Below are 27,416 nucleotides of genomic sequence, written 5' to 3'. Positions count from 1 at the left end.
AGAACTCCGTTCCAAAAGACAAAATGCCAAAAATATTTGAAAAAATCTCCAAGGGCATGAAGGACAGGGGCTATACAGGGACTCGCAGCAGTTCCACGTGAAAATTAAGGAGCTCAGGCAAGGCTACCAAAAAACCAAACAGGCAAACGGCCACTCCGGGTCAGAACCCCAGACATGCCACTTCTATGATGAGCTACATGCAATTCTAGGTGGTGCCCCTATCACTACCCCACCCCTCTACGTGGACTCCTGCAAGGGGGGAGTCTCAAGAAACAGGGATGAGGATTTTGGGGACAAGGAAGATGATAATGAGGCGGAGGATGAAACTGTTCTCCCCGAAGCCAGGAACTGTTTATCACCCTGGAGCCAATACCCTCCCAAGATGGGCTCCCGGACCTTGAAGGTAGAGAAGGCACCTCTGGTGAGTGTACCTTTGTAAATAAAATACGTGGTTTAAAAGCAAGCGTGTTTAATGATTAATTTTCCCTGAAGACTTGGGATGCACTCACAGCCAGTACAGCCGCTGGAAAAGTCTGTTAACGCGTCTCGGGATGGTGCGGAAATCCTCTAGGAAAAGTACCCCTTTCGGTTTATGTACTGGCTGCCAGGGTGGTCCGGTCCCAAGATAGGGATATGTGTTCCATCTATTGCCCCACCACAGTTAGGGAACCCCATTGCAGCAAAGCCATCCACTATGACCTGCACATTTCCCAGAGTCACTACCTTTGATAGCAGCCACTCAGTGATTGTGTTGGCTACTTGGATCACAGCAGCTCCACAGTAGATTTGCCCACTCCAAATTGATTCCCCAATTGACCGGTAGCTGTCTGGCATTACAAGCTTCCAGAGGGATATCGCCACTCACATGAGAACTGTGAGGGCTGCTCTCATCTTGGCATTCTTGCGCTTCAGGACAGGGGAAAGCAAGTCACAAAGTTCCATGGAAATGCCCTTACTCATGCGAATGTTTTGCAGCCACTAGGAATCATCCCAGACCTGCAACACTATGCGGTCCCACCAGTCTGTGCTTGTTTCCTGGGCCCAGAATCGGCGTTCCACTACATGAGCCTGCCCCATTGCCACCAGGATGTCCAAATTGCCAGGGCCTGTACTTTGAGAGAAATCTGTGTCCATGTCCTCATCAATCTCGTCACCGCGCTGCATCGCCTGGTTTTGCAGGTTCTGGTTCTGAACATACTGCAGGATAATGCGCAAGGTGTTTATTATGCTCATAACTGCAACTGTGATCTGAGCGGGCTGCATGCTTGCCATGGTATGATGTCTGCAGGAGAGCGGAGTTGAAGCGGTGGCTGATGATATGCGAGGTGGATTCAGGAGAGCAGAGTGGCAGCGGAAGCAGGAGCCCATGACAGCCAACATGGAGAAACTTGCTATTGAGACAAGAGCAGGAGAGCAGAGTGGCAGCGGAAGTTTGATGACGACGGTTAGCAGTCCTACTGCACTGTTTGCTGAAAGCAGTATGACGTCCACATGGAAAAAAGGCGAGAAGCAATTGTCTGCTGTTGCTTTTACGGAGGGAGGGGCGAATGACGACACGTACCCAAAACCACCCGCGACAATGCTTTTGCCCCATCAGGCATTGGGAGCTTAACCCAAAATTCCAATGGGTGGCGGAGACTGCGGGAACTGTGGGATAGCTACCCACAGTGCAACACTCCGAAAGTAGACTCTAGCCACGGTACTGTAGACGTACGCCGCTGACTTAATGCGCTTAGTGGGGACAAACACAATCGACTGTATAAAAATCGCTTCCTAAAAAATTGATTTCTATAAATCTGACCTAATTTCATAGTGTATAGACATACCCTTAGTGTTCAGTGCACCTCATCAGGAGAATGGAGCCCTTATAGCTCTCTTGGTTTTAACCCAACAGCATGCAGTTCTGTAGTCACTGCTGCAAACACATCTTTGGAGAAGTATTTAAGCATAAAAAGGAGAATTTATTAAATGAGACAGACAACACAAATGACCAACCTCTGTGAAGGTTCCTTTATTCCTTGGTTCCACAAACACCGGCTTCACTTCTTCTATTCTTTTAGCAAAGTCATGCTCCTATTAAACAGAGAGCAAATAAGTCAGAAGTACATATGGGAAAGGAAGCCACAGGCGGTGGTAACTACATGCTCTCCATCACCCATTCCTCTCTTGCCAGCCAGAGTTGGAGGCAGGGGCATGCAGCTTCCAATGGTAAGGAAATGAGCTGGGTCCAGGCAGCAGTTCCAACATGAGCAGTTTACGCAGAATGGCCAAGACACTTTCTCCATGCTTTATGCATCTTTTCAGAAGCCATGACAGCAGTGAGGTCACCTCCTTCCTTCCAACTTGCAGACCCTTGGTGCCCAATATCTGCCTCCTGGATACTCCTCCTGCAATCTGCACAGAAAATCTGATTCCCTGCTCCTCACCACTGCCCCACGCTGGTATCTTAGAAGGGGAGCAACAGTTACCTAGGCAAATGTCCTACCATGGCTTCTGCTGGGGGAGACAACTCACATTAGAAAAATGTCCCTGACTTCAGCCAGAAACAAAGACAGGGGATTTGAGCAACACCAACCAAGGAAAGATACAAACTACAACAAATTTATTATAATTAAAAATAAAATAATAACCCAACTGGGAGTTTAGTATCAAGGATTTTTTTAACTATTTACCATCAACTTTTTTTTTTTAAAACAAGCCAGTGAGGAAGTATTACCACTCTTTGGTATGTCTGTCTCAGAAAACTTCCAAATGGATTAGAATCCAACCAAAACTCAGCTTCAAGTCATCCAGGAGTCACCTCCATATTAACGATACCAACAATGAACAAGAAGAAAGCGAGTTAGTGATTTAGTCTAGGAAAAGTACTGCAGAAAGCTAAGGGAATAGGATGACCAGATAGCAAGTGTGAAAAATTGGGACAGGAGGTTGGGGGGGGGGGGAGGAGGGAAGAGTGTCATAGGAGCCTATATAAGAAAAAGACCCAAATATCGGGACTGTCCCTATAAAATCGGGACATCTGGTCACCCTATAATGGAAACTATAGAAGTTGTAGCTCTCCCCTTCTAAGCCTCAGCATTCCTCAAGTGGTCCCTTCTGAAGAAAAGCTGTTTAGCTTTTGGTTCATTTATCAAGAGGATGATGGTCCAAAAACTTTCCTCCAGCCTGTATAATGCTTATTTAAGCAAATGCTGTGATTTTCCTAAATGCCCCAATATTCGTTTAACTCTGTTTCCACTGAAGTCAATGATAATGAGGAGCTAATTGAGATGATATGCATGCTTTAGAAACTTCACCTTAATCAATTAAGCAAATAAAGAGTGTACTTGACACAAGACAAGTATGAGGACTGTGTAGAGCAGTAGCATCTGCTCTCAGGAAAGGGCTTATAAGGAGATGCGGATCTGCTGCCACTCCAGTTCCTTCTCAACTACGAAGCATGGAAGACTCCACAGCAGAGGACAAGGAAGATAGTAGGTGGAGTACACATAAGGACAAAACAACTCAAAGACTTCAAGTTACTTTACAGGTAAATAACCTCTCCTTCTTCGACTCACAAGTAGTATCTTAACATGCAAAAAGAAAAGGAGTACTTGGGGCACCTTAGAGACTAACAAATTTATTAGAGCATAAGCTTTCGTGAGCTACAGCTCACTTCATCGGATGCATTTGGTGGTTTTTTTTCCACCAAATGCATCCGATGAAGTGAGCTGTAGCTCACGAAAGCTTATGCTCTAATAAATTTGTTAGTCTCTAAGGTGCCCCAAGTACTCCTTTTCTTTTTGCAAATACAGACTAACACGGCTGCTACTCTGAAACCTATCTTAACATGGAGGCAGGTGCTGAGGCGGCAAATCCAAGGCAGTTTGGGGGACCGTGTCACCAAAGGTAGCATCAGCCATAGATGCACATATCATAGCATAATGTCTGGTGAATGTGTGAACCAGGACCAGGTTGCAGCCCTGCAGATTTATGTTATGGGGACATCCTTCAAAAGGACTACAGAAGTGTTCTGACCCCTGATGGAGTGAGTTTTCACTCTGTGAAGGGAATGTATCCCAGCAGCTTCATAGCAGGTCAAGATACAACCTGAAACCCACTTCAACAGTCGGAGTGGAAACTGGCTGTCCCTTCCTCCTTTCAACACAGAAGTCAAAGAGTCTGGCAGAGGCCCTAAAAGTCTTGGTCCTGTCAAGGTAGAGGTGAGGGCCCTCCTGATAGCTAGTGTGAGGAGACTAACTTCCTCTCTGGAGATCTGAGGCTTCATAAAAAATACCAATAAACAAATCTCTTAGTTGATATGAAATTCTAACAAGACTTTAGAGAAGAATCGAGGATGGGGCACAGCGTCATTCTGTCACAGTAGAAGGCAGCATATGGTGGGTCTGCCATGAGCACCCCAAGTTCTCCCATTCTTCTGGCTGAGGTGACAGCTATCAGAAAGGAAATTTTGAGGGAGAAGTGGAAGAGAAGACAGGTAGACATGGGCTCAAATGTGGGGGGGGAGGGAGGCGCTACCTCAAGGCATTGCGAATCAGATTAAGGTCCCATGGAGGAGATGGGTTCTGGACAGGGGGAAATAATTTATAAACTTGTAAGGTATCTGGTCATGGTTGGATGGGCAAAGACTAAAACCCCTTCTATAGGTAAAAGGAAGGCTGTAACAACAGCCAGGTGTATTCTAACTGAGCTCATGGACTTAAAGAGATAAGGTCCGAGAATCAGGTAATCTAGGATCCTTAAGAGTGGAGCTTCTGAGGCTTTCAAAGAGTGATGAGAATACCAGGAATGGAAGCTTTTCCACTTTTGCAGGTAAGTCTTATGAATAGTAGGTTCTGAACATTGGCCAAGCACTTTAACTCCATGCCTGGGAACAATCAAGAAGCCAAGCCTTCAAGTTCAGAGATGAAAGGTTGAGAAGGCACCAGAGCCGTGACACAGAAGAGCCTCCCTGGGAAGGCAGAGAGGCATTACCAAGGAGAGATGAAGTAGAGCCAAGTACCTCACCTGTCTAGGCCATGAGGGCACTATCTCCAAGAGGCATGGAAGCAACAAGAACAACAGTCATCTCATTTAATGTCAAACAAGTAAGTTCATTATATAATTTAGTGTCTTATTTTGAATATTTTTTCAGAAAAAAATGTTTGTTCAAGGAAGTGCAATCATCATACTACATATACACATATCGAGTCCAATTCAGATTTGGGAGCCCAGACCCACAGTTATAAACATTCTGTTCATATGATACATAAAAAAACATTAATGTTGTCAAGCACTCAGAAGTTAGGAAATCCCAGAATTAAGGTTGCCATGCAGCCTGTCTTTTGTCCCCTCTGCATTCAAATCAGGCAGTTTTCTCCTCCATGCTTCCTGAGCCCAGTGGTGGGGTCATGGAGAGCACTGGATAGTCTCCCTGCTCTCTGTTCACGTTCCCAGACCCACACCCAGCATGTCCCATAGCAGTCCAGAAAGCTGAAATTGTATGGAGATTTCTGCATGGTCTCTGACTAGAGCAGTGGTTTTCAAACTGCGGGTCGCGACCCACTACTGGGTTGCGGAATGTAAGGCACTGGGTTGTGGCAGCTCTGGTCCACACCATTGACCAGGCCGTTAAAAGTCCCATTGGTGGTGCTACCCGGCTAAGGCAGGCTAGTTCCTACCTGTTCTGACACCGCGATGTGCACTGGAAGCAGCTAGCAGCAGTTCTGGCTCCCCAACCCCCTACTCCAGCCCCGAGCCCCCCCCAAACCCAGAGCCCCCTCCTGCACCCTACACCCCTCATCCCTGGCCCCACCCCGAGTCTGCACCTCCAGCCCAGAGCCCTGACCCCCTTCTGCCCCCCAAACCCATTGCCCCAGACCACAGCCCCCTCCCACACCCTGAACCACTCATTCCCGGCCCCACCCCACAGCCCTCACTCCCACATCCCAACCCTCGGCCCAAGCCCATAGCCCCTACCACACCCCAAACCCCTCATTCCCAGCTCTTTTGGGTCACGGGCATTAACAATTTTCTTCAACTGGGTCGCCAGAAAAAAACGTTTGAAAACCACTGGGCTAGAGCATGGCTAGTATGAACAGAATCTTTGGGAATTTAGCTGCTAAAATCTAAGTCTCTACTGAGCATGCACAAACTGAGATTTTGCAAAGGCTAATAACTTGGTCAAATTTGTGCGGATTTTCACAGAGATACCTGAAGCAAAGGCCATTCCAAATTTCAAGTCCCTCCCCCGAAGCATGGGGGCAAGAGAACATTTCAAAGAAAAAGTTCACCAGAATTTTTTAACATGGGCAAAACATAATATTCAACCTAAGACATCTGTCATGAAAAATTTCAGCCCAAATGGTTAGTTTGGCAAAGTTACTGAAACTGAAAATAGAGTCTTATAAAACTTTAAGAACAGGTGGTGCTACCAGTCCCACCTCAAATATACATTAACTTGTAGAAATGTGCCTAATTAACCAAGCTTCTTTTATCTCTTGCTCTGCTTGTTCCCCAGTTCCCTCATTGTTCAGCATTTGTTGGGTTATAACTTTAAGCTTTTTTTGAGCAAGGGCTTATTTGTCTAGAGAGTGCTGTTCACAACCTTATGTCACAATATAGACAATAAATGTAAATGAACACAGAGATGCATAAAATAGGTATTTGGGCAAGTCAGTGCTAGACCGCAGTACTGGGAACTCCAATATAAGCACCTGTGTGTGAAAATTTGGTCCAAAGTGTGTAACTACAATTCATACACAAAGAAAGAACCAACATACTCTCCAATATTCCAGGCTTTTATCCATGACCGGATATGAAGGGAAGAACACCAGCAGCCCATGTGGTATAATTCGCACAAGATTACCTGCAACAAGAAAGATGGTGCAGAATAACTCACCATTCAGAACACTTCCACTCTGAGGCATTGGTAGGGAATTAGCCTACTTTTCTCAGGGCACATACTGGTCTTCCTACGACTCCTCTTCATCTTCTTGATGGAAAGGGTGGGAGAGACAAGCGAGTGTTGGAAGAGGAGTATATTATCACCACTTTTATAGCCTGGTTAGCATTCATTCCATTGAACAATACTAACGCAACATAGCCACATACCACATTTGATGGAAGAGATGGAAAATACCTAATAAGTTGTCCTGTCCATCCCCATGCCAGGGTTGAATTGTTTCCTATGGGAGGTTTTCTGGTGTTTTGTCCACTTTCCTTGGAAGTCTTCTGTAATTTTATACTATACTTCTCACTGACAAGAAGTTTTCCTGATATTTAACCAAAATGTTCTCAAATTCATCCCCCTTTGCCTACTTAGACACCTTCATTCCACCATAAATATTTCCTTTTCCCCTCATGTTTATCTCCTTCAAAACATTTCTAGACTAAGAGATATTTAAAGGGGGAATATATTAAGTCATCCTACACAATTCTTTTATTCTTTCTTCATAAGTAAATTTCCCCTGCTCTCTTATGATTGTAAGAATTGTACCAAGATAGGCTTGATGAAATGGTGTCTCTGCATATGCTGCCCAATTCTGCACTGGCCTTCTTTGATACTCTATAGCATAGCAAACTGATGTTTAATTTACTGTCCACTATCAACTTCTCTCCTTTTCCAATTTGCATCTCATCCTATTTTTAAACCATGTTTCCGGTGCCAGCTTTTCAGACCAGTAGATAAGCAGTTGTGTGCAAAATTGGTGTCCTAAATTGCAAGTGGTAACTAGATGCAATTACCTGGCTTTCATATGGGATTATAGTAATTGCATGTGCAAATATTTGTATGTTGAAATCACGTAATTGCACATGGAAATGCACCGAGTTAGTCAATTGGTGCAAACAAGCATCTGATTTGTGCATGCAATCTGACCTTTAATCTCTTCTTGTGTTATCTGTCCTCACAAGCATTTAAAACACCCACAAATTTAATTCTCAAACAAAAAACTTGATTAAACACATAAGGTTGCTTACAGGGAATAGTCACCTAACCAAACCCTTAAAAGCAAGGTGATATCAAGTTAAATTATCCTTTAACAAACTGTTAACCCCTATCATCTCATCACCACTTCACTGACAGACTCTGCTCCTCTACAAATGTTACATACACTCCAAATGTACAAAACTACAGTATCTACCCCCCCCCCCGCACTACATTCCTTATAATTGCATTAAGACCAAAATTCTTAACTCTGATGTTAATATGCGTGTTAGACATTCACGCATTGCTGAAGTGCAAGATGTATTTATTGTCCCATGAGAAACAAACAGATTAGGGTTAAGGTTCTGTGTTATACTATATCGTATGGACAAACAATTCCAATTTTATTTATGATGTCAGATCTTGTTTTATTGCTCCAGTGCCACCTTATACCTACTTTACCATTGTGAACCTTGCTTTATCTAAGTACTGTACAATTATGCTGTGAAAGATTGGCTCAGAATGTTAATAAACTGCTTACAGTGTATATATACACACACCTTGTAATTAGAAATTGGAATGGTCTTCTAAAATAATAAGCTAATGACGTCAGGAAAGCACAAGAAATTCCTTCATCAATCCAGATGTAAACCACCTCCTTTCTGGGTTCCAAACCTGCTTAAGCTTGTTTAGAAGTCATTTCCCCCCACTCATTTATAAATAACCCAAAACAGAAGCTTGTTTCCTGAATCTGATTATAACTTCACTTACCTATTGTTTTCCCCAGAGAAGATAGACATTCCACAGAAAACCTACAAAGACGACAATATCCATCAGCATCACCATCACAATTCCTTTTATTAACTCACTCTTGTTTGGAATAATGAATGCACCGCTAAACCCACATCCTCTCTCCCTCTCCTGTGCCTTCACTCCCCTCCTCATGGACAAACCTCAAAGTAATAGGCAATTCAAGCATTACCTCTAGCAATCATGATGTCCAAGTTTTCTTCACTTATTTCCTCCCACCTTGCTTTGTAGGATGACCCCACAGTCCTCTAGGAAACAAAGACCGAAGAGACTCTATACCTCCAGATGCTTCCATAACACTATGATCTACCAGTATGGGTCACTACTAGTGCAATACATTTCTTATTGCTCCAAAAGAGCCAAGCACCTACATAGAAACAGAGGAAGATCCCGGATGACTAGAAAAAGGCTAAGGTAGTGCCCATCTTTAAAAAAGGGAAGGAGGAGGATCCTGGGAACTACAGGCCAGTCAGCCTCACCTCAGTCCCTGGAAAAATCATGGAGCAGGTCCTCAAGGAATCAATTCTGAAGCACTTAGAGGTGAGGAAAATGATCAGGAACAGTCAGCATGGATTCAAACCAAGGGCAAGTCATGCCCGACTAATCTAATTGCCTTCTATGATGAGACAACTGGCTCTGTGGATGAGGGGAAAGCAGTGCACATGTTGATCCTTGACTTTAGCAAAGCTTTTGACACGGTCTCCCACAGTATTCTTGCCAGCAAGTTAAAGAAGTATGGGCTGGATGAATGGACTATAAGGTGGATAGAAAGCTGGCTAGATTGTCGGGCTCAACGGGTAGTGATCAATGGCTCCATGTCTAGTTGGCAGCCGGTATCAAGCAGAGTGCCCCAAGGGTCGGTCTATGGGTCGGTTTTATTCAATATCTTCATTCATGATCTGGAGGATGGTGTGGACTGCACCCTCAGCAAGTTTGCAGATGACACTAAACTGGGAGGAGAGGTAGATACATTGGAGGGTAGGGATAGGATACAGAAGGCTCTAGACAAATTAGAGGACTGGGCCAAAAGAAATATGATGAGGTTCAACAAGGACAAGTGCAGAGTCCTTCCCATGCACCGCTACAGACTAGGGACCAAATGGCTAGGCAGCAGTTCTGCAGAAAAGGACCTAAGGTTACAGTGGACGAGAAGCTGGATATGAGGCAACAGTGTGCCCTTGTTGCCAAGAAGGCCAATAGCATTTTGGGCTGTATAAGTAGGGGCATTGCCAGCAGATCGAGGGACAAGATCGTTCCCCTCTATTCGAGATTGGTGAGGCCTCATCTGGAGTACTGTGTCCAGTTTTGGGCCCCACATTACAAGAAGGATGTGGAAAAATTGGAAAAAGTCCAGTGGAGGGCAACAAAAATGATTAGGGGACTGGAACACATGACTTATGAGGAGAGGCTGAGGGAACTGGGATTGCTTAGTCTGCGGAAGAGAAGAATGAGGGGGAATTTGATAGCTGCTTTCAACTACCTGAAAGGGGGTTCCAAAGAGAATGGATCTAGACTGTTCCCAGTGGTAGCAGAACAAGGACTAATGGTCTCAAGTTGCAGTGGGGAAGGTTTAGGTTGGATATTAGGAAAAACTTTTTCACTAGGAGGGTGGTGAAGCACTGGAATGCGTTACCTAGGGAGGTGGTGGAATCTCCTTCCTTAAAGGTTTTTAAGGTCAGGCTTGACAAAGCCCTGGCTGGGATAATTTAGTTGGGGATTGGTCCTGCTTTGAGCAGGGGGTTGGACTAGTTGACCTCCTGAGGTCCCTTCCAACCCTGATATTCTATGAAGATCCTCCTACAACTAGCTTTTGTACATTACATGTCAGCAGCATCCAATGTCCCAAACTGGTAGGAACAGTCAAGATGGCAACAAGCAAGCAATCTCTATCAACAGCAAAATTAACAATTTTGAGACGTTGGGTTTTAGCAGTGAAGAAAATCTAGGTCCTAACATATCAGCCTTCAATCAGTGGAAGTACCCATTATCACACATAATAAAGTTAATTATTAACCGTAATAAATTCAGGAACAGAACCCTGTCAGAGAGAGTCTATAGAAGCTGCCAACATTATGATGATTAAAACAATTGATGAGGAAGTAGGTGTGGTGGTGCTATGGGAAAAAAAAAAAAAAAAAAAAAAAGATTGGTTTGGCTGCTGTGTTACTAGTTTCAGAGTAGCAGCCGTGTTAGTCTGTATTCGCAAAAAGAAAAAGAGGACTTGTGGCACCTTATAGTCTAACAAATTTATTTGAGCATAAGCTTTCGTGAGCTACAGCTCACTTCATTGGATGCATTCAGTGGAAAATACAGTGGGGAGATATAGATATATATATATATATATATATATATATATAGATATATATATAGATATATATTATACACACACACACACACACACACACACACACACACACACACACACACACACAGAACATGAAACAATGGGTGTTACCATATACACTATAAGGAGAATGATCACTTAAGATGAGCTATTACCAGCAGGAGAGCAGGGGAGGGGAGGGGAGAAAACCTTTTGTTGTGATAATCAAGGTGAGCCATTTCCAGCAGTTGACAAGAACGTCTGAGGAACAGTGGGGGGTGGGGGTGGGGAAATAAACATGGGGAAATAGTTTTAATTTGTGTAATGACCCATCCACTCCCAGTACTATTCAAGCCTAAATTAATTGTATCCAGTTTGCAAATTCCAATTCAGCAGTCTCTCGTTGGAGTCTGGTTTTGAAGTTTTTTTTGTTGAATAGCAGCCACTCTTAGGTCTGTAATCGAGTGACCAGAGAGACTGAAGTGTTCTCCAACTGGTTTTTGAATGTTATAATTCTTGACGTCTGATTTGTGTCCATTCATTCTTTTACGAAGAGACTGTCCAGTTTAACCAATGTACATGGCAGAGGGGCATTGCTGGCACATGATGGCATATATCACATTGGTAGATGTGCAGGTGAACGAGACTCTGATAGTGTGGGTGATGTGATTAGGCCCTATGATGGTATCCCCTGAATAGGTATGTGGACAGAGTTGGCAACGGGCTTTGTTGCAAGGATAGGTTCCTGGGTTAGTGGTTCTGTTGTGTGGTGTGTGGTTGCTGGTAAGTATTTGCTTCAGGTTGGGGGGCTGTTTGTAAGCAAGGACTGGCCTGTCTCCCAAGATCTGTCAGTGATGGGTCGTCCTTCAGGATAGGTTATAGATCCTTGATGATGCGCTAGAGAGGTTTTAGTTGGGGGCTGAAGGTGATGGCTAGTGGTGTTCTGTTATTTTCTTTGTTGGGCCTGTCCTGTAGTAGGTGACTTCTGGGTACTCTTCTGGCTCTGTCAATCTGTTTCTTCACTTCAGCAGGTGGGTATTGTAGTTGGAAGAATGCATGATAGAGATCTTGTAGGTGTTTGTCTCTGTCTGAGGGATTGGAGCTTGGCTGTAGACAATGGATCGTGTGGAGTGATCTGGGTGAAAGCTGGAGGCATGTAGGTGGGAATAACGGTCAGTAGGTTTCCGGTATAGGGTGGTGTTTATGTGACAATCACTTATTAGCACCATAGTGTCCAGGAAGTGGATCTCTTGTGTGGACTGGTCCAGGCTGAGGTTGATGGTGGGATGGAAATTGTTGAAGTCATGGTGGAATTCCTCAAGGGCTTCTTTTCCATGGGTCCAGATGATGAAGATGTCATCAATGTAGTGCAAGTAGTGTAGGGGCACTGGGGACGAGAGCCAAGGAAGCGTTGTTCTAAGTCAGCCATAAAAATGTTGGCATACTGTGGGGCCATGCAGGTACCCATCGCAGTGCTGCTGATTTGAAGGTACACATTGTCCCCAAATGTGAAATAGTTATGGGTGAGGACAAAAAATCACAAAGTTCAGCCACCAGGTTAGTCGTGACATTATCAGGCATACTGTTCCTGACGGCTTGTAGTCCATCTTTGTGTGGAATGTTGGTGTAGAGGCTTCTACATCCATAGTGGCCAGGTTGGTGTTTTCAGGAAGATCACCGACGGATTGTAGTTTCCTCAGGAAGTCAGTGGTGTCTCGAAGATAGCTGGGAGTGCTGGTAGCGTAGGGCCTGAGGAGGGAGTCTACATAGCCAGACAATCCTGCTGTCAGGGTGCCAATGCCTGAGATGATGGGGCGTCCAGGATTTCCAGGTTTATGGATCTTGGGTAGCAGATAGAATACCCCAGGTCGGGGTTCCAGGGGTGTATCTTGTTAGGATATAGATATTCAGGCCTGTCTGTAAAGGCCTGTACTCTAAGAATTTTAGGTGTATTCCTATCACTTGGCTAGTTACAGAGGTATAACAGAATCAAAATCACTGTCTGCCAGCGTAAGGTCCTTCTCTTACTGTGACAGTCTGAGGCCCTGTGCTGAGGCTAAGGCCTTTGTCTAAGCAGCAGGGGCAGCCATAAGCTGGGAAGCGACCGGTCACATCTTCACATTCCAAACTAGTCACATTGAATGAAGGTACTATTGGGCCGTTAGGATACAATCCTGTCCTGATAATGCCTATTGCCTCCAGAGAAAGGGAAGTGCCTAGAAGATGTAAAAGGAAACTTAGTTTGATAGCATCCTGTCTGGCAAGCACTCACTTATCAATAGCTGGGACGTGAAATCCTCACTTCTGTATTGTTTTGTCATTATAGTTCCTACTTTGCCATTGTTTGTCTGTATAATCTCTGTCTGGTTCTGTAATTGTTCCTGTCTGCTGTATAATTAATTTTGCTGGGTGTAAACTAATTAAGATGGTGGGATATAATTGGTTACATAATCATGTTACAATATGTTAGGATTGGTTAGTTAAATTTCAGGAAAATGATTGGTTAAGGTATAGCTAAGCAGAACTCAAGTTTTACTATATAGTCTGCAGTCAATCAGGAAGTGGGTGTATGTGGGGGGGGGGGAATGGGAACAGGGAATGGGGGTGAGGAAATTGTAATCATGTTTGGCTAAGGGCAGGAATGGGAACAGGGACACAGGTGTAAGGCTCTGTGGTGTCAGAGCTGGGAAGGGGGACACTAAGGAAGGAAACTGGAATCATGCTTGCTGAAAGTTCACCCCAATAAACATCTAATTGTTTGCACCTTTGGACTTCGGGTATTGTTGCTCTCTGTTCATGCGAGAAGGACCAGGGAAGTAAGTGGGTGAAGGAATAAGCCCCCTAACACGTCTGTGCAGATTTGTTCTTGTGCTTTTTCAGGAAGTTTCTTGAGCAAATGCTGTAGTTTCTTTTGGTAACCCTCAGTGGGATCAGAGGGTAATGGCTTGTAGAAAGTGGTGTTGGAGAGCTGCCTAGTAGCCTCTTGTTCATACTCCGACCTATTCATGACGACGACAGCACCTCCTTTGTCAGCCTTTTTGATTATGATGTCAGAGTTGTTTCTGAGGCTGTGGATGGCATTGTGTTCTGCATGGCTGAGGTTATGGGGCAAGTGATGCTGCTTTTCCACAATTTCAGCCCGTGCACATCGGCGGAAGCACTCTATGTAGAAGTCCAGTCTGCTGTTTCAACCTTCAGGAGGAGTCCACCCAGAATCCTTCTTTTTGTAGTGTTGGTAGGAAGGTCTCTGTGGGTTAGTATGTTGTTCAGAGGTGTGTTGGAAATATTCCTTGAGTCGGAGACGTCGAAAATAGGATTCTGGTCACCACAGAACTGTATCATGTTTGTGGGGGTGGAGGGGCAGAAGGAGAGGCCCCGAGACAGGACAGATTCTTCTGCTGGGCTAAGAGTATAGTTGGACAGATTAACAATATTGCTGGGTTGATTAAGGGAACCACTGTTGTGGCCCCTTAATGGCATGTGGTAGTTTAGATAGTTTAGTGTTCTTTTTCTTTTGTATAGAAGCAAAGTGTGTGTTGTAAATGGCTTGTCTAGTTGTTGTAAAGTCCAAGCACGAGGAAGTTTCTGTGGAAGGTTTTTTTTTTTTTTTTTATGAGAGAATCCAGTTTTGAGACCTCATTCTTAATCTTTCCGTGTTTGCTGTAGAGGATGTTGATCAGGTGGTTGCGCAGTTTCTTTGAAAGTGTATGGCAGAAGCTGTCAGCATTGTCTGTGTGGTATGTAGATTGTAATGGATTTTTTACCTTCAGTCCTTCAGTATGATGTCCATCTGTTTGCATTTGGAAAGGAGGATGTCTGTCTGTATCTGTACAAGTTTTTTCATGAAGTTGATAGATTTCCACTCCATACGGCTAAATTCAGTGCCTTGCATAATGACCGATTTCAGAGTAGCAGCCATGTTAGTCTGTATTCGCAAAAAGAAAAGGAGGACTTGTGGCACCTTAGAGACAAATTTATTGTAGCATAAGCTTTCATGAACTACAGCTCACTTCATCGGATGCATCTGTAGCTCACGAAAGCTTATGCTCAAATAAATTTGTTAGTCTCTAAGGTGCCACAAATACTCCTTTTCTTTTTGCGAATACAGACCAACATGGCTGCTACTCTGAAAACTGTAAGGAGAGTGATCACTTAAGGTGAGCTATTACCAGCAGGAGAGCGGGGGGTGGGGGGAGAAAATCTTTTGTTGTGATAATCAAGGTGGGCCATTTCCAGCAGTTGACAAGAACATCCGAGGAACAGTGGGGGGTGGGGGAGGGGAAAATAAACATGGGGAAATAGTTTTACTTTGTGTCATGAATTGAGACTCGGAGTGGATGGGTCAAGCCTAAATTAATTGTATCCAGTCTGCAAATTAATTCCAATTCAGCAGTCTCTCATTGGAGTGTGTTTTTGAAGTTTTACACAAAGTAAAACTATTTCCCCATGTTTATTTCCCCCCCACACTGTTCCTCAGACGTTCTTGTCAACTGCTGGAAATGGCTCACCTTGATTATAACTACAAAAGTTTTTCTTCCCTCCCTTCCTCCCCCCGCTGGTAATAGCTCATCTTAAGTGATCACTCTCCTTACAATGTGTATGCTAACACCCATTGTTTCGTGTTCTCTGTGTATATACATCTCCCCACTGTATTTTCCACTGAATGCATCTGATGAAGTGAGCTGTAGCTCACGAAAGCTTATGCTCAAATAAATTTGTTAGTCTCTAAGGTGCCACAAGTACTCCTTTTCTTTTTGCGAATACAGACTAACATGGCTGCTACTCTGAAACCTATTTTTGTGTTATAATGACAACCAAATTAGTCACTGTCCCTAAGCACTTTTTCTTTGGCTCAGTGCTGCTTGAACAGTAGCATTCTGTCTGTGCTGGTTTCTATGGAAATTCCCCACATTTGGTCCCTATTTTAATCTCCTTGTTTCCTTCTCTTTAGTTCCAGACAGTTTTGCATGCTCTGTTTTCTTATTAAGCCTGTGAAGAGGAGTAAAAATGGTTACTCACTTCTCATACCTGTTGTTCTTCGAGATGTGTTGTTGACGTCCATTCCAGTCAGGTGCGTGCGTGCACATGTGCACGTTGGCTGGAAGATTTTTCCCTTAGCAGCATCCCAGGCCGTCCTGGGCGCCCCCTGGAGTCGCACCTTCATGATGCTCAATATAGAATCCTGCCGACCAGCCACCCTTCAGTTCCTTCTTGCCAGCTCCTCCGAGAGAGGGGTAGGAGGGTGGGTATTGGAATAGACACAAAGAACACATCTCGAAGAAGAACAGTTACAAGGAGTGCGTGCTTGTTCATGTCCATTCCAATCAGGTAACTCCCAAGCCAAGTTCAGGAGGTGGGGTCGCAGCTGTCCAGTGATTGGAGTACTGCTCTTCCGAAGGCCACATAGTCTCTGGCCTGCTGGGTAATCGCATAATGCACGACAAAAGGGCGTATGGAGGACCACATTGCTGTTCTGCAGATTTTCTGGGTGGGAACCTGAGCCAGGAACGCTGTAGATGAAGCCTGTGCCCTGGTAGAGTGCGCAGTGATTGGAGGTGTGGGAACATCTGCCAGGTTGTAGCACTTACGGATACAGGACACAATCCACGATGAGATGCATTGGAATGAACTTGCTGACCTTTCTTCCTGTCCGCCACTGCTATGAACAATAGGACTGACTTTCTAAATGATTTCATTCTCTTGATGTAAAAGGCTGGTGCCCTGCGGACATCCAGAGAGAGTGGACTCTCTGCTCCCTGCCGCTGAAATGAGGTTTAGGGTAGAAAACGAGGCGGAAGATGTCCTGGTTGATGTGAAACTACGAGACAACCTTTGGGAGGAAAGCAGGGTGAGGTCTGAGCTGAACCTTGTCCTTATAGGACAAGGTGTAAGGAGGGTCTGATGTCAAGGCCCTGAGTTCGGACACCCTCCTGGCCAAAGTTATTGCTACCAGGAATAGCGACCTTTTAACAGAGGTAGAGCACGGAACAGGTTGCTAAAGGCTCAAAAGGGGGCCCCATGAGCCAAAAAGGACCAAAGTTGAGGTCCCAGGCAGGAACCAGTTGACAGACGTGAGGGTATAACGTGTCAAGCCCCTTTAGCAATCAGCTGACCATGGGATTAGCAAATAGCAAGCAGCCCTGCACACCCGGGTGGAAGGCCGAGATGGCTGCTAAGTGCACCCATATAGAAGACAACGAGAGACCCTCCTGCTTCAGATGGAGGAGGAAGTCCAGAATGTGCAGCACTGAAACCAGCATTGAGGGCGAATGAGGCTGCACTAACCAGACTGAAAATCTCGTCCACTTGGCAAGGTAAGTGGCTCTCATAGAGGGTTTCCTACTGCCAAGGAGGACCTGTCTAACCTGGTCTGAGCAAGAAAGCTCCAACAGACTTAACCATGGAGCTTCCACCCCATAAGATGGAGTGACTGGAGATTTGGATGTTGGAGATATCCATGATCTTGTGTGAGAAGGTCCAGGGAAAGCAGCAAGGTAATCGGGGCTCCCACGGACATGTCTAGGAGGGATGTGTACCAGTGCTGATGGGGCCAGGCCAGTGCTATCAGTAGGACATGAGCTCGATCTCCGCGGATGTCGAGTAGCACTTTGTGAATGAGCAGGGGTATGGGCGGAAAGGCGTACAGGAGAGAACCTCCCCAATAGAGGAGGAACGCATACACGCTGGAGCCCAGGCTGTGATTCTGGAAGGAACAGAACTGCTGGCACTTCCTGTTGCGTCGCGTGGCAAAGAGGTCTCATGGGGAAACCCTACCTCTGGAAGATTGAGATTGCAATGTCTGGGTGAAGGGACCACTCATGGCTGTGGAAGGACCTGCTGAGGTGGTCCACCAGCTCGTTCTGTACCCCAGGGAGATATGATGCCTGCAGGTGAATTGAATGTTCTACACAGAAGTCCCACAGCATGAGGGCTTCTTGGCATAGGGGAGAGGAGCATGCACCTCCGTTTGTTGATATAGAACATTGCTGTCGTATTGCCTGTCATGACTGATACACATTGCCTGGTTAGGTAAGGACAGAATGTCTGACATGCTAGGCGCACCGCTCTCAGCTCTCTGACATAGATGTGGACACGCAGATCTGCTTGCGACCAGAGGCTTTGAGTTCTGCAGTCTCCCAGATGCGCTCCCCAGCCCAAGTCTGATGAGTCTGTCACAGCGACAGAGACAGCTGTAGGGCAGTGAAGAGGACCCTTGAGTACACCTCCTGAGCATCGAGCCATCACAGGAAGGAGTTAAGGACCAGGCGAGGCAGGGTTATGATCCTGTCCAAGCTGTCCCAGGCTGGGCGATACACAGACGAGAGCCATGACTGGAGAGGTTGAAGCCTGAGTCTGGCATGATGCACCACATCGGTACAGGCTGCCACGTGCCTGCGAAGTTTCAGGCAGTTTCTCACTGTAGTGATGGGGAACTGCACCGATGCCTCAGATTATGTCATTAAGGGCCTGAAACCTCGCCTGTGGCAGGTATGCCCTGACTTGGGTCAAGTCCAGTACTGCCCCATCAACTCTAGCCTCTGGACAGGAGACAGAGTCAATTTCGCTTCGTTTAGGAGTAGACCCAGGCTCTCAAAGGTGACTCTGATAAATGTGACCCGAGACTCCACTTGGGTCCTGGAGCGGCCTTTGATCAGCCAGTCATCGAGGTACGGGAACACCTGTACCTGGTGCCTCCGCAAGAACGTGGCAACAACTGCCATGCACTTGGTGAATACTTCAGGTGCTGCTGACAGGCCGAACAGGAGGACAGTAAATTGGTAGGGGGTACGGTTGACCACAAACCTGAGATACTTCCTGTGGGGCTGAGTGACTGCGTTCTGAAAGCACACGTCCTTCAAGTTGAGGGCGGCATACCAATCTGCTGCATCTAGTGAGGGGATGATGGGAGTTTCTTCATGAACCTGCTGAATTTTCGCAGGTCCAGGATGGGCCTGAGGTCACCTTTGGCTTTCGGTATTAGGAAATACCGGGAACAGAAACCCTCGTCCCTTTGCTCTAGAGGAACCCCCTCCACTGGCCCTAGCGACAGAAGCAACTGCACCTCCTGGATGAGTAGATGCTCGTGAGAAGGATCCCTGAAGAGGAACGGCCTGTCATTTCGAGATATGGAGCTGCAGACCTCCTGTAGAATAAACCTTTCTCCCAACAAGGTATAGATGCTTAGTCTCCCTGTTTTTTGGGGATCCCTTGGAAGCCCTCTCTCTCATGCTGGTTAGCAGCATCCACAACAAGAGTCAGGGGGTGGGAGTATAAATGTTCGAATCCTCTGGAGGGCATAAAATAACACCTCTCATTGCGCTTGGCAGTGGGTGGCAAGGAAGCTGGGGTCTGCCACAGGGTCTTGGTGGTGTCCACAATGGTTTTAATAAGTGAAAGGGCAATACGTGAATGTCCTGAGGGTGCAAGGATGTCCACCATGGAATCAGCCTCCTCGACTACCTCCTCAGCCTTAATGCCCAGACTCTGAGCGGCTGCACAGCAACTGCTGCAGCACCTTGTTGTCCTCAAGCGCCAGGGCTACAGCTGTACCCATCAATGCTTCATCCAGTGACGAAGAGGAGAAAGCTTTTATAATGAGCGGATGCTCCCTGCCACCCCCCCCCCGGGGGTCCTGAGACTCTTGGGGCAGTGTTGGTGCTAGTGGCGTGCCAGACGGTGCCAGAGCTGCAGACGCTGGACCGAGAGTTGGCGCCATCATCAGTATGATGGGAAGAACTGTCGATAGAGCCAGTGCTGATCTGCTTGCAAGTGCCAATGAAGGCGGAGGGCCAGTCACCGACATCAGCACCGGGGCCGTCAGTGCCTGCGTCATAGCCGACGTCGACAACAGTGCCAGTGTGGAAGATGGGCACAAGGACGCTGCCGAGGTCGGTACTGCTGTCAGAGGCGTTGAAGTGTGGGCAGGCGCCGAGGGCAGATGCGTAGCCGATGGCGGGACAATGGTGGCTGAGGCCACAGAAGTAGTTACGGAGTGGTGACCTTGGGTTCCTCCCTGTACTTGGTGAAAGGCCCAGGGGGTCCAGAAGAGCCACTGAGGTGGGTTCTGCCACTGCGGAGGCCAAGCCTGGGGCTCCCTCCTGTCTCTCACGGACCTCGATCTATGGCTCCTGCTTTTCCTGGTGCGATAGGAGTCGGACTCTGACTCAGAGGTCTCAGACTGAAGACCACAGGGGAGCCGAGCCTCGGTGACTTAAGCGTCAAGAGCTCAGGGAGCGGGTAGGCTCTCTGTCTGAGTGAGCTGGCGGTGAGGGGCATGGAGAGGGGGAGCACCTCAAAATCATAGCCGGCTTCCTTTTGACTGCATCACGGGGCGGGTCCGCCAGTGCTGAAGGTTCTTTCCTCCTGGGGGGCGAGAATGGCGCCATAAGGTGCAGGAGGTCCCGAGCGGCTTAGTAAGCTTCTGGCATTGAAGGGAGCTATAGCTGCGACCGAAGGGGGGGGGCGCCAGACTCAACTGCCTCACTTGGGCAGGAGTCGACATGGTCCCTGCAGGGGATCTGGAGCTGTGGCCCGCCTGGGGTCTCACGTCTCTGGATTTAGCCGGAGGAGAGCAGCTGTCCGGCTTCTTTTTCTTCCAAGGCACCAGCGAGTGGGATCGGTGCCTGCTTTCAGCTGGGCCTCGTGAGGTGCCTGTCGGTGCCGAGCGTCTCGGAATGAGTCCTTTCTCAGTGCTGAGCTTGACAACGGTGCCAGGGAACTCCGAGGACGAAGCATTGGGAGCCGGGTCCCCTGAGCCCGGGTTGGAGTGGGGGTGGAGGGCTGCCTCCACAAGGATCACCTTAAGCTGTTGTTCCCTTTCTTTTAGAGTTCTAGGGCGGAACTCGCGGCAGATCTTACAGCGATCCTTTTGGTGGACCTCCCCTAGGAACTGTAAACATGATGAATGTGGATGGCTCTTTGGCATGCACTTCGCACAGGCCACACAGTTTTTAAACCCTGGGGACCATGACATAACATGGCTGCAGGTACGTGTGCGGGGGAACTCTACTAAGAACTCTAATACTAAGAAGACACTAAGGTAACTATATACAAGTACAGAATGCGCTTGCTAAGCAAGGGCTAAGGAAAGTTCCAGCCAACGGTCACTGGCGGTAAGAAGGAACTGAAGGGGTGGCAGGTCGGCAGGGCTCTATACTGAGCGTCATGAAGGCATGATGCCAGGGGACACCCAGGCCGGCCTGACGGATGCTGCTAAGGGAAAAAATCTTCCAGCCACTGTGCATGTACACACACGTGATTGGAATGGACATGACCAAGCACTCAACGAACTATTTTCACAAGATCTACAAATTCTGATACTCTTACCCTTGAGAAATCGTGGTAATTACATTGTATGCTTCACTTACTCCACACAACACACTGTGGAAACGAAAAAACCCCAGTGGTATCTTACATCAAAATAAACTTAAATGGCAGGCCAACTAAATTTCTTGGACTAGCAATACACTATCATAGGACTGTATATTGTCATCCATCACTGTAGTATCTGAGTGCCTTCCACATAAAATCAACAGCAAACTTCATGGACTCTGGCACATCTCCTCTTACATGGTAAAAGCTCTTCGATAGGTAGTGGTTTTGGTTTACTGAGTGTCACTAAAAAGGCTACATCTGCCCTGGCTAAACCCAAACAAAAGCAGTCTTAACCAGGGGAATGTATATATAAAGTTGAACTTAAAATGGATGAAAAAGTGTCAGGATACAATAGCTTTGAATATTTTTGAAAGGCAATTAAAATAGGAAAATATGTATGACGTGCAGAAAAACTTCTCCCTCACCCCAGAAACTTCAAAAGGATTACCTCTTTAAACACCCATTCACAGAGGTGAATATAATGGTGCCAAAAAACTGTGCTACTCTGCTAGGTAAATAACTTTTTTGTAAAGAATTGATAAATACAAAAAGCACTCGAAGCATGAAATTACTTCTTAAAGTTCTACAAACAGGTTTTTAAGCAAAAAATGACATTACAGAATGGAAACAGAACAAAAGGGGGAACCTTAATTTCAGGTTTTCACTTTTCTAGGCAACAGCACTTATGTTTCTTTTTTCTCCAGCATAGAAATTCTCTGCTTTTTTCCAGATTAGCTAAGCACAAACTGAAATGTAGAAGCAGCATAACATTTCTCTATAACCTCACCTTCTGCTGCTTCCTGTTACTAATTAGAAACCTTTCAGAGTAGCAGCCGTGTTAGTCTGTATTCGCAAAAAGAAAAGGAGTACTTGTGGCACCTTAGAGACTAACAAATTTATTAGAGCATAAGCTTTCGTGAGCTACAGCTCACTTCATCGGATGCTGTAGCTCACGAAAGCTTATGCTCTAATAAATTTGTTAGTCTCTAAGGTGCCACAAGTACTCCTTTTCTTTTTAATTAGAAACCTGTTTATTTAAGAAGTCAACTTTGCAGATGACTTTTTCCACAAGCACTCTCCTTTAAACAAAAAACTGATACACTGATACCCAAGAGTTCACAGCAGTATTTAAATGAAAGAGCTGCTTACCTTTTTTCATAGGTAGAGCTGAGCAGACCTCCGTCTGGTCCCTTGGGAATTATCCCCACCCAGATCTGGTGTTTATCAATAACATGTGGATTTTCCAAGCAAACGGGGAAAGGGCTGAAGAAACAGGAGAGAGATATGATCTCTAACATAAGAATGGCCATACTGGGTCAAACCAAAGGTCCATCTAGCCCAGTATCCTGTCTTCCAACAGTGGCCAATGCCAGGTGCCCCAGAGGGAATGAACAGAACAGGTAATCATCAAGTGATCCATTCCCTGTCACCCATTACCAGCTTCTGGCAAACAGAGGCTAGGGATACCATTCACTGCCCAGCCTGGCTAATAGCCATTGATAGACCTATCCTCTATGAATGTATCTAGTTCTTTTTTGAACCCTGTTATAGTCTTGGCCTTCACAACATCCTCTGGTAAAAAAGAGTTCCACAGGTTGGCTGTGTGTTGTGTGGAAAAAAAACAAAAAAACTTTGTTTGTTTTAAACCTGCTGCCTTTTAATTTCATTTGGTGACCCCTAGTTCTTGTATTATGAGGAGTAGTAAATAATACTTCCTTATTTACTTTCCCCACACCAGGCATGATTTTATAGACCTTATCATAGCCCCCCTTAGTCGTCTCTTTTCCAAGCTGAAAAGTCCAAGTCTTATTAATGTCTCCTCATATGGAAGCTGTTCTATACCCCTATTAATTTTTGTTGCCTTTTTCTGAACCTTTTCCAATTCCAATATATCTTTTTTGAGATGGGGCAACCACATCTGCACACAGTATATAAGATGTGGGCGTACCACGGATTTATATAGCGGCAATATGATATTTTCTATCCCTTTCTTAAATGATTCCCAACATTTCTGTTAGCTTTTTTTTTGACTGCTGCTGCACATTGAGTGGATGTTTTCAGAGAACTATCCACAATGACTCCAAAATCTCTTTCTTGAGTGATAACAGCTAATTTAGACCCCATCATTTTATATGTATAGTTGGGATTACGTTTTCCAATGTGCATTACTTTGCATCCTCTTCATACCAGTTCTAAGCCATCACTTCATTTCCAACCCCAAGCATTCAAAAATCATGAGAAGTCCTGTGAGATTGGTTTAGGGCTTGTCTACATTACCCGCTGGATCGACGGGCAGTGATCGATCCAGTGGGGGTTGCTTTATCGCATCTAGTCTAGACATGATAAACTGATCGCCAAGCGCTCTCCCATCAACTCCGGTACTCCACCAGGGTGAGAGGCGAAGGCGGAGTTGACAAGAGAGCGTCAGCCGTCGATTTACCGCAGTGAAGACAACGTGGTAAGTAGATCTAAGTATGTCGACTTCAGCTACGTGAATACTTAGATTGATCCCCCCCACCCAGTGTAGACCAGGCCTTACAAACAGTAAATAATGCCATCTAATGACTTTATTTGCACACAAAGAAATTAACTTACATCTGCATTTCCATGGTAAAGGAGGAGAGTGGGGAGAGGGTCCCACTAGTGAGAATGATTGTCCGGACTCCCTGACGGACCAGCTCATGCATGCTGTACCCGGGGCTAAAACACCAGTAGCTCAAGATCTTTCCTGTATCAAATAGAAAATAAAACGCTAAGAACCGAGGTCTGTCTATACAGTGAAGACCATGTGTCTGAGTTCCGCGTGGCGCAAACCAGAGTTTGAGGTTCTATAACTAGAGATGGGCACAAACAACAAAGCCAGAACCTAGAGCTAAGCTTTCATACCTGTTTAGGAATGTCTGGACCTGGGGTTTGTGTTTCAGCTAGTCTCTGAACTTAAGTCTGCCAATTCAAAGCAGGGTTGAAAGGTCAACGCCCACCCAAATTTCCGTTGTTTCTAATTTCAACAAGAGACTGTTGTCATCTTCATCAAACACACAGTCTACTAAGGACGAATCTGCTAGCCAGAGAATCAAGGTTGATGGATCACATCAGGCACCATGTATAGAGAAGTTCCCAGAATTGGCTCAATCCTATGAATCCACCGATCTCTGGGGCATCCCCACAGGCAGCATCAGGAAGGGTCAAGATGTGCACCCCTTCATACATTGATGGAGAGTGCGAGAGGAGCACAGTGTGCTCAGATATTTTTATCCATCCTGGCAACGATGGAAAAGCATGCAACGTCACTTTTGAATATAACGACCACCATTTTTGAACATAAGGAGTGACTGAAGGAAGGCCTGAGACCATGGAGGAGCCCAAATACATCACCCATTACACAAACCTTAAATTAGGCCCTTCTGGTCCAAAGACAGTAATTGCTACATCTGTAGGGGAGCTAACTGAAAACTTCTTCCAACCCTGATCAAGTTGTTCTTCTCAAGTGAGTCACTCAGTACCCATCATTAGAGGGGGAAAACTTATTTTAAATTTATGTTTTATTCTCCGCACTCCTTCCCACACACAGCCCTTTGGGCATACACACCCAGAAGATACTGAAATCCTTGGAGATTTATGTTGACTGTGAGCAAATCTCTTCACTACACACCAAAACTGGTGCATATTAGCATGGTGGAGTCAGTCTCTAATTGGACCTGTATCTGGATAGGTCTGGGAGCGTGCCCACACAAGGTGAGTAGACACACTCACGGAAGGAGCACAGGTAATCCCAGGTGAGAAGGACGCTGAGGGTGAGGAAGGGAGGCTTAGAGAGAGGAAACACCCCCTTTCAACTCTTAAGGCCACCCTGAAACATCCTCTCTCTCTCTGAACATGCAGGGGGCTTTCAGACTGTCAATTCCACGGATTCTGGAGGAGCCAGGATTGGACCACAACAGCCACAGCCTGTGGTTCCTCAACTGACTGCGACTTTTTGAGCATAAGGCTAGCCCAAAGCCAGAATTTAGCTCAAGGTGTTGAACTCTTTTTAGTGAGCTGAGCCAAGACAGATCCCCGTAAAACCACAACAAAGCGACACTTTTCAGGCACCTGACAGTATTCCTACAGACTATCCTAACAGGAGCATTACAGCACTTATGTGAGGAAATATTTGCTTTTGGCTATTTTTGCCATCTGTAGAATTTGTATATGTTGTACGTCTACTAACTAGTTTGTCAAGAGCAATTTTTTTGTTTTGAACAAGAGGTAAAGAAAATATTTTGTCCCTGGTAAACTGTGGAAGATTTTCGTGACAACTTTGCAAGGCTGATGTATACAAAACACCCAAACAATGTAAAAAAACCAAACCAAAACCAAAACAAATGGCCCTGTTTGCTCCGCTTCCCCCCCCCCCCCCATAATGAAGTTTGTTCAGGAGAATTCCTGTAATAGAAAACTAAGATTACACAACATCCGAAGAAACCAAAATGTGTAAGTTATCAGAGAACCATGATAACATTTAGAACTGACATCGCTAAAGTCAACACTTATTTAACTGAAATACTTAGAGGCAGTCCAAAAACATTAGCTGAAGTGCTATGACTACTGATATTCCTAAAAAGAAGTTGGTTTTGGCCTCAAGATGAATAGTTATGTAGAAAAAACAAACAGCCTCCAGTAGTTAAGTGCCAAAATCATGAAACCAGATACCGACAAACAAAACAAGAAACTCTTAATGCATGTCTACACTGGAAATGGAAGTGTAATTTTCATCTCAAGGAAACATGTGTTAGCACTTATCAAGCCAGTGCACTAAAAATAGCAGTGTAGTTGCTGCGCAGCAAGTGGGGGGACAGGCTAGCTATCCAGAGTACATTTCCACCTGTGATCTTAGGTATGTACTTGTGTGGCTACCCCTCCCACGGCTGATGCTACTGAGGCTGCACTTCTAATTTTAGCTCACTAGTCCTAATCAAGCTAGTGCAGGTATGTTTCCTCGAGCTGGAAATTACATTTTCCAATTTCAGCACAGATGTATCCTTAGAGAGGCCTCCAGACAACCAAATTATTTCCTTCTAGCACTGTGTACCATCTTCTGTAGGAAACTTAAATACAGGGACCCTAACATAACTTCTGAACCTTAATGCTCTAACCAGAGATTGTCAAAAGGTCTGTTCTGTTTGCTCTGGTTAAAGGATATACATAATTTTTTTTTAAAAGGGAGATTATATCCTCACTAAATCCAACTTGGAGCTGGTTTAGTGGCTTGGGGGAAAGCCTTAAATTCAGAGAGAAACTTGGCTTCTGAATTCTGTGTTTAGTTCTGCAGCAGGGTTATACTGGAGGTGGTGCCAGATACAAGATATAAGGAGCGGTAGTAACAACAACAGAAGAAAACCCTAATTAATCATGAAAGGTTCAAAATTTACAGTTAAGGCTGAAGCTCCACCATGACAGCACCCAGTTATGCTTAAGTATGGAGGTCTCACAATAGCGTTACCTCATAGAGCATATTGATACTGTGATGCTGCTACTGGCATGGCACCTCTAATAAAATAAGCATGGGAGATTTAATTCCAAAGGATAATTTTTCTGGCACATTGTAAGAGCCTGATGATAGGTGCTTAGAACGAGACAACCAATAACAGCTCCGCAGCCAGAACTGAAAGGTTTCTACTGAGATAACTCAGAACATTTATAGGTATGTTATCCCTGCAATTAAAAACCTGCAGCTAGCCTGTGCCAGCTGACTTGGGCTCAAGCTCAGGGGCTGTTTAACTGCAGTGTAGACATTTGGGCTTGAGCTGGAGCCCAGACTCTAAAACTCTGTGAGGGTCCCAGAATTTGGGCTGCAGCCCAATAACATCTACACTGCAATTAAACAGCCCCTTAGCCCAAATCCATGTCAGCTGGCATGAGCCAGCGGTGGGGTTTTATCTGCAGCGTAGACATATTCTATATAAAGACTAACTTATTCTTAGAAATAGTTTTACATAGAAAGAGACCAAGGTGTTGCCTTCT

The 27,416-nt window shown here is 45.5% G+C and overlaps 1 protein-coding gene across 22 annotated transcripts in view; it reads right to left on the bottom strand.

Annotated features, from left to right (window-relative positions):
- The window catches only part of RTEL1 (regulator of telomere elongation helicase 1), a 124,910-nt gene that overhangs the window by 57,192 nt on the left and 40,302 nt on the right, over nucleotides 1-27,416 (bottom strand). For all 22 annotated transcript variants that reach the window (XR_006275466.1, XR_006275468.1, XR_006275467.1 and 19 more), the window contains 5 exons: nucleotides 24,009-24,141; nucleotides 22,563-22,676; nucleotides 8,678-8,718; nucleotides 6,762-6,847; nucleotides 1,996-2,073 (listed from right to left, as the gene is read on the bottom strand). Coding sequence is in view for 19 of the 22 variants with exons in the window: in XM_043496019.1 (XP_043351954.1) it covers nucleotides 1,996-2,073; nucleotides 6,762-6,847; nucleotides 8,678-8,718; nucleotides 22,563-22,676; nucleotides 24,009-24,141 (452 nt within the window). In the remaining 3 variants the exon portion in view is untranslated. The remainder of the gene's footprint in view (nucleotides 1-1,995; nucleotides 2,074-6,761; nucleotides 6,848-8,677; nucleotides 8,719-22,562; nucleotides 22,677-24,008; nucleotides 24,142-27,416) is intronic.

This window comes from Dermochelys coriacea, chromosome 13 (assembly GCF_009764565.3).
Source record: "Dermochelys coriacea isolate rDerCor1 chromosome 13, rDerCor1.pri.v4, whole genome shotgun sequence".
Lineage (NCBI taxonomy): Eukaryota > Metazoa > Chordata > Testudines > Dermochelyidae > Dermochelys > Dermochelys coriacea.
Note: the sequence above shows the minus strand (reverse complement) of the source record. Positions and strands in the feature narration are given on the sequence as shown.